A 7,230-nucleotide genomic window follows, 5' to 3' on the forward strand; every position below is an offset into this window, starting at 1 on the left:
ACAAGATTCTGTTTTGTCAAAGTCTTTTGTATCAGCTGTGAAGTTTTTCTTCATACAGCTCTTTTTTGGCTTTGCTGTGTCTATTGTTTCGAGTTGTGTGTTTGAATTACCCACAGATATGCAGTCTAGGGCTGCTTCAGCCTCCAGTCCTGGAGTTTCTAAGTTTTCATTATCACCGTGGTCATCCACAGAGCTTTCATTCAGGATGCTGTCCTTTGCTCCTGTATCCTCTGTTTTCTCGGGGCAGTCTGTGCCCATGGACTGAAGACAGACCTCAGAGGTCTGCATGGAGGTTGGATCTCCATTCTCTGTGGGTTCCCTAGTTGATCTCACTAAGATTTTACAAAACTTCAGCATGTCTGTTAACAAAGTGGAAAGCAGATGAAAGTCACAGTACTCTGGTTTGAACGGTACCAGAGATTGCCACTGTGGTACAATTGTACCAAAAAAGTGGTTGATGAGTAACTCCCAAGTTTCCACTGAGGTGTAAGTGAGTGGAGTATTCATGTTAAAGTCTGTACTATTTAAACTCTGAATTGGAGAAGTGGGATTCATTTGATGTGTAGTTGGAGTTGTGCTAGACATGTGTGCTGTTTGTAAACTAAATGCGCTTAAATTACACTCGCTGCTCTGATGCATAAATGCTTTGTGAACTAAGCTTTACTGGCGTTGCTCTTGGCTATTTATAGCCTCGCATGTCAGAAGCCACGCCCACCCCGAAGAACGCATTGATAGGTCACAGCAGGTAGCCAGTGTGACGTCACACGCAGTTCTTGGCCCGAAGAAAACTGTTTAAAGTTAAATAATAATAATAATAATAATAATAATAATAAATTCTGTTTAAAGTAAGTAACAGCTCTCATGTGGCTCATTTATCAATAACAAAGAACCTTAAACGTTTTTTTTTTAGGTTAATAGCGATAATATATCCATAAGCACCCCAAGGTGAAGAAATACAGACAGGCTTTGAATGCTGCCTTGTTTTCATTGTCGCTAATAAAGTCTCGTACAAACATCAGCTAACGACAGGAGCGAGAACAGCCTGGAAAGCCTTAAGATAGATAAAATAAATATAACTTTGATATGAACTAAAGTCTTTTTGTTGTTATTTCGTTATTGTATTTTGTGGCGTGGTGGCGGGGAAAGAACTCAACTAAGTATATCTGGTATACTTATCCGGCAGTATTTCCTAAATGTATATTAAATTGCAAACCATTGGAAAGAGATCAACAAATGTCGTGTAGCTGTGATCATTTTTGGCTGGATACACTAGGTGGAAGCAGCGATTTCTAATCCAAGGTACCTCAACCAAAGAAGAAGCACAGAGGCGAGCGATCCTTTCTAACTAACGGTGAGCAAAGTCCTGAAAAATCAAGCCACGTTTTATTTTTTTTTAGAAATCAGAGAAGGTATATTTCAAGATATTCTAAAACACACCCGGATTTTTTAAATGAAATAGGCTGGCGGAAACCGCCGGTGGTTTCAATGGTTTTCTAAGTCTAGCTATTTGGCTAACGTAGCTAGCATAGTAACCATAGTAACTATGATACCGGTTGCCGTATACTGTAGTTAAAGCTACAGTAAGGTTGTCGATTCGTGCTAAGAAACTCTTATTTGTGGTTTTTATGGTCTTGGCAGATAAAGAACAGTAGTTAAAAAAAAAGAATATCCGACGATTACATTTCATAGAGCAGAACTGAATATAGTCCGCCCCAATCGGTAAAGCTAACTGTGCTAGGCTTTTGAGCAAGTGCACCTCGTGGACGTTTCGTCCTCCAGAAATTAACAATTTCCCTATAATATCCCTAAATCCGATATCCACCATAAGTCGTGTCCAGAAGTAAGTATGCCTGCCTCGTCTCGAGACTCTGGAAGTGCGCTGCAGTGGAGGTCCGGGGGGGGGGGGGTAAGAGCCGAGACGTTTATGATTAATCAGGGAGAAGAACTCTTCTGCTTATTTTCACGATATTGATGGCCCACAGTGTCAACATTTAGATTACAATGCATAAAATACATAAAAGCCACTGAAAATACATAATAATAATACAAGTCATATATCGACATTTCTAACGAGATAGAGATTTGTGTGCGTCAGATTTGATTTATTAGGTAAATTCCTCTTGAACCTAATTTTTATTTTTCTACTGCACAGCTTTTCCTGGTTCAGTGTTAGGTACCGTTCAAATGACGTGTGTGACACATATAAATGAGTCCCCTGCTGTACACTGCAGGCAGTGGGTCTGTTTTACTTATTTGACAAAGATCTGAGCATTTTCCTGTTATTTCTGCCCATTTGTTAAACTATAATCTCTGTTTGATTAAGTAAACGGTTTCTCTCCGAGAAAAAACCAAACAAACATGGTTTGCATACTATATATTTATTGCCATGCTTTAATAATTAATGTTGTTTAACGGAAAAATATTCACTAAGCATTGTTGTTATAGATATTGTTCAATACAGTATGGTTCAATAGCTTTTGGGTAAACAGTTTTCTAGTGTGGAAACCAATAGATCTGTAAACCAAAATAATATTTCTCTACTCTCTAACCTACATAATTTATCATAGATTTGATTTTCTTACTTTGCTTATAAGGATCTATCACATTGCCAAGATTTCTGTGTTCTTCAGAAAAGCTGGATTTGGATTTCCTTTGAAATGCCGTCTCCAAACCCTCAACTGCACTACTTTTGGTTTTTGTCATTACATGATCAGTCAAAGTCAAACCTCGATTTCCTTTGAACCCACTCTATCCCAGTGTGGCTCCTGTTTCCACATATATGAAAAAAGACAAGCAGCCACGCCTCTGAGTCAGATATTGTTAACATTCTTCATCATCATTACTGCTTTCTCACTTAGGTAGGATCTAATAGTGTCTACAGTTATGCCCTCTTATTGCTTCTCTAAGCAGTCAGGTCAACTTCCAACACATGAAGTCCTAGATCCCTTAATTAAATCATGGCCCGCCAGCCATCCCAAGTCTACCAACCATATATCTGATTAGGCAGTCGAGACCTGTCTAGTTAATTGTCTCTGTATCCTCTGAAAGGCTTTTAAGTGTCTGCAAAGCACAGGCGGCCATGGTAGATTTATCATGACACCTTTCCTACACTGCATGCAACACTAATGTTTAAATACCGCTTTACAGCGAGCCAGTATGTTGTGTGTAAATCCAAATAGTGTTTTAATTAGGAGGGTTCATGTTTTAAAGAATAAAAATACTGGGTTTGTATATATTATGTATTTATTTATTGCAGGTCGCAGTTTAAATTCTGACTTTTTAAAATTTCAGTCTGTGCTCATTCCTGGGAGAAAGGATGCCGCCATTGGGGCACTTACACATGGAACATGTCCTGCAGGCAGTCGGTGTCTTGGAGGCGGTCATCCTTCGCAGTTTTGGCCCTGAAGGAGGACAGGTGCTGTTCACACGAGACACGGGACAGGCGATGTTGAGCCGCAGTGGGACACGCATTCTCACGGCACTACATCTGGAGCATCCGTTGGCCAGGTTAACAGTCAAACATTTACTTGAATGATTATACATATTTTTCTAGGTTTAACTCCTTGGTGACGTGTTTGTGTGTTCCTCATTTTAGGATGGTGGTGGAGTGTGTCTGGAAGCATAGCTCTGCAACAGGCGATGGATCCAAAACCTTTATCCTGCTGCTGGCATCATTGCTACGGTTGATTCATGCAGCAGCCAGCAAGGAGTCTAATGTGTCACACTCTTATAGCTCAACAAAAGCAGCAGAGGCTGCCACTGCCAGACACTTGGCTGACAAACTGCTAGCATTTGGGTTGAAGGAGTTGGATGAGCTCATTGCTACGGGAGTGGTCCCTTATGGAGGCTGCATTTCGTGGGAAGATTTCACTGTGGAAGCACAAACGCCATCTCTCACAAACAATCTCTGTGTTCAAAAGCTGCTAAGATCATTTTTTCACACACGCTGTGGTTACACGCACTGTGACTTCAGTAGTCACCTCACACGTGAGCTGCTCAGTCACTGGAAGTTTAAAAATCAACTACCTTCATTCTCTCTGCAGCTTGTAAGCGACTACTTCCCTGCCCTCCATACACCTGTGTCTGGCTTTCCTGTCCGCTCTTCACGTTTAATCGAGGGGCAGGTAATCCACAGGGACTTTGCCACGCCACCGCTTAAGACTGACCACCAGCCAGTTAAAGCTGTAGTTCTCACCGGGTCGCTGCAACCAACATTGCTCAGCACAGGAGACGTGCTTGAGTTGGGATGTAGAGGCAGAATGAAGGAGGAGAGAAGTATTTTACACTTTAGCTCCTGGATGGAAAGCTCACTGCAGGGTGTTATTGCGAAGCTGCAGACTTTGGGTGTTTGTGTGCTTCTGTCTGCAGTAAAACAGTCTGCTGCTGTCCTGGCTTTAGCCACACAGGCAGAGATGTGCCTTGTGGAGTGTGTCAGTGAAGATGAACTTTCTCTGTTTTCCCAGCTAAGTGGAACTACCCCAATCTGGGACTGTTCGATGATTGAATCAGAGCACGTAGCCACACTGGCTTTTTGCCGGCCGATACAGCTCGGAGCCCACAGGTATAAAAAACACACTTCGTCTTGAGTAATGTAGTGTGCACGTATAATGTTATAGATAGCAACAGGAAGTTTAGCATTATCTGTAATCTCCAAAACAGGAGTTAATGCTGTTTTGTTTAGTTTAATGTATGGGTTTTGTCTCTTCCACAGGTATGTCCATGTGGCTTTCCAGGACTCGGAAGAAAGAATCACCATCAAACCCTGCAGTCTGATCATCTGTGCCCCAGGGGAAGGACAGATTGAGCAGTATGCATGTGCTTTACAAGATGCCATTCGCATGCTACTTAGAACTTGGGAGCCCATGCATGCAGCTGCAACCACAACATCAAAGAGTACCCCGCAGTCGCATAAAGGCGCATCTTTACATACAGACAGTCTGACTGAGCAAACCACATACAGATCCATCGCTATACAGCCCATTCAAAAGTGTGTGTTAAAGCCAGGCTGTGTTTTATCTGCTGGTGGGTTATTTGAGCTTCTCTTACACTATGCCCTCCTACAACATGGACATAGTTGCTCAGTTTCTCCTGACCTAAATATAGATGCTTCTGTTTCCCAGCTCTTGGCAAATGCCCTACTGAGCGTGCCTCAAAAGATTTACTCTCACAGTCCGCACCATTTCCTGGAGTCTCAAAGAAGGGTCATAAGTTTTGTTAGTAAGTTTCCAAAAGATTCCCACCCTTTTAGCCTTGTATATAAACGAGAAAATACTATAAGCCCTATACAGGTCGAAGGGCCTCTGGGGGATGGTAAACTAAGCTTGCATTGTTGTAGAGAGGGTGACAAATTGTCAAAAGTTTCAGAGTTGGATCTGGGCCTTGAATCTGTCTCCTGTAAATACCAGCTACTTCTTGCTGTATTGCAGTGTGTCGCAAGTCTCCTTAAGGTGGACGCTGTCCTGCCTACACACACTGCTTTACACACCCAGTCGCGTAGACTCACCAGGACTTCCTGGGAGGGTACAGAGGACGAAGGCGAGGACTGAGATTGTGTCTTAGTTAAGATAAAAGCCATAAACATATTTTCTCTCAGTGCTCCCTCATGTCAAAGATGGAGTAAATACTTAGCACTTTAATACATTTTTGGCACAGTGATTTTTCTATACCCACAAGATATATCCAACTATCTGTCCATTCTCTTCCACTTATCCTTGTCAGGGTCACGGGGGAACTGGAGCCTTTCCCAGCTACCATAGAGCAAGAGGCAGGGTACACCCTGAACAGGTCGCCAGTCTGTTGCAGGGCTAACACATAGAGACAGACAACCATTCACACTTACATTCAAATCTATGGACAGTTTAGAATGATCAATTAACCTAACCCCACTAACTGCATGTCTTGACTGCATGACTGTGGGAGGAAGCCGGAGAACCTGGAGAGAACCCCTGCAAACACAAGGAGAACATGCAAAATCCACACAGAAAGGCCCCGACAAGGTGGTGGAAACTCAGGAACATCTTTTTGTGAGGCAATCAGTGCTAATCACCTTGCCACTGTGTATATTTTGTTCCAACGAAATATATTTTTATTGCAAGACACAGATGGTATTTTCAGTTTTATGACCATGTTGTGGTTGGTTGCAGTTTCTGTGGCAGTAAAATGTTAAAGTGGTCTATAGCATCCTGTCCTGAATCAAGGCAAGGTCTGGCAGTAAAAAAGAAGGCATTAAACACTGTTGTAATACGGAATGTGCAGTTGCGAAATATTTTTATGTGTTGCAAACCTTCCAAGCGAGAATGTGTTAATGCCTTTTTTTCTCAGTATTATTCATATTCATAGATTTTCTCTAAAATTTCTTCTCCTTTTCTATTTTCCTGGCCTATTCCCTTGCTAGTTTGTCCCTTACACAAACGGTTTAAATACAGATCATCTCACAAAACACAGTCCTTTTTTATAATCAGTGTTATCTCCAAAAAACGATTGAGGCATTTAGAAGGGCAACACCCGGCTGTCAACAACCAAATCATAGCATGCTTCCTTGTGCTGTAATCAGAGGAACACAAACTCTATTTACTTCTATACTCGCCGCTTTTTAGATGGAAACTGTGAGTCATAAAGACATTAACTAGTCATACTGTTTACCGTAACTACCGTGTCATTAGTTTTGAAGACAAAAATTTTCCATAAAATATTTGTAACAGCACAATTAAGAAACAAAGACACTTCTTGTCTTTGTTTGTGTTCTAAGGGAGTCAGTCAGCTGATAGCTGCCAATATCAAAGAAGGGGAAGCTGAGGGAGTTTTCCCAATGTTTTTTTTTCTTTTTCCTAGAGCGAAAAAGGAAACAAGTTTGAGTGTAGCTGTCATTGTTGTCAGTCCTATGGAGACACCTACGCACGTCTAACTCTTGCAGCATGCTGTATCGTGAGCAGCTAAATCTAAAATGTAAATAAAGCTCAGTCTAACAGTGAATCAGTGTGACTCTTATATTTTCATTGTAGTTATGAATGTTACCAAGTGACCTAAGAACAGGTGCAGTTAAATGTTCTCCAACTTGTTTACTATTACAGTGTTTGGGAATAATTGCAGGTCATATTATTTTATGGTCCACTTTTATTTCTCTATTTAAATGCTTAAATGCTCCCTTGCTGGCACGTTTTATTTTCCTATACTGAATTGTTTATATTTTCTCTATAAATAAACTTTATGATTGTTACAGTAAATTCATAG

General features: G+C 41.3%; 1 protein-coding gene across 3 annotated transcripts; it reads left to right on the forward strand.

Annotated features, from left to right (window-relative positions):
• Positions 1–917: 917 nt before the first annotated feature.
• bbs10 (Bardet-Biedl syndrome 10) lies at positions 918–6,248 on the forward strand. 3 transcript variants are annotated; one of them, XM_040025634.1, is made up of 5 exons: positions 918–1,840; positions 3,292–3,507; positions 3,596–4,317; positions 4,464–4,561; positions 4,712–4,825. In XM_040025634.1, the coding sequence occupies exons 2-4, from the start codon at positions 3,317–3,319 to the stop codon at positions 4,502–4,504; spliced, it is 954 nt and encodes a 317-aa protein (XP_039881568.1). In that variant the 5' UTR covers positions 918–1,840; positions 3,292–3,316; the 3' UTR covers positions 4,505–4,561; positions 4,712–4,825. The 3 variants fall into 3 exon arrangements, with proteins under 3 accessions (XP_039881568.1, XP_039881566.1, XP_039881567.1); XM_040025632.1 differs by having other exon boundaries at positions 3,596–4,561; positions 4,712–6,248; XM_040025633.1 differs by having other exon boundaries at positions 918–1,351; positions 3,596–4,561; positions 4,712–6,248.
• Positions 6,249–7,230: the final 982 nt, after the last annotated feature.

Source organism: Simochromis diagramma, unplaced genomic scaffold, assembly GCF_900408965.1.
Source record: "Simochromis diagramma unplaced genomic scaffold, fSimDia1.1 OVJJ01000293.1, whole genome shotgun sequence".
NCBI classification, from domain to species: domain Eukaryota; kingdom Metazoa; phylum Chordata; class Actinopteri; order Cichliformes; family Cichlidae; genus Simochromis; species Simochromis diagramma.

Excerpts from the sequence above, each read along its gene's own strand:
- bbs10 (XM_040025632.1), top strand. The coding sequence starts at position 3,317 with ATGCCGCCATTGGGGCACTTACACATGGAACATGTCCTGCAGGCAGTC. Across the intron at positions 3,508-3,595 it reads CTGGAGCATCCGTTGGCCAG|GATGGTGGTGGAGTGTGTCT; the intron begins GTTAACAGTCAA and ends TCCTCATTTTAG. Across the intron at positions 4,562-4,711 it reads ATACAGCTCGGAGCCCACAG|GTATGTCCATGTGGCTTTCC; the intron begins GTATAAAAAACA and ends TCTCTTCCACAG.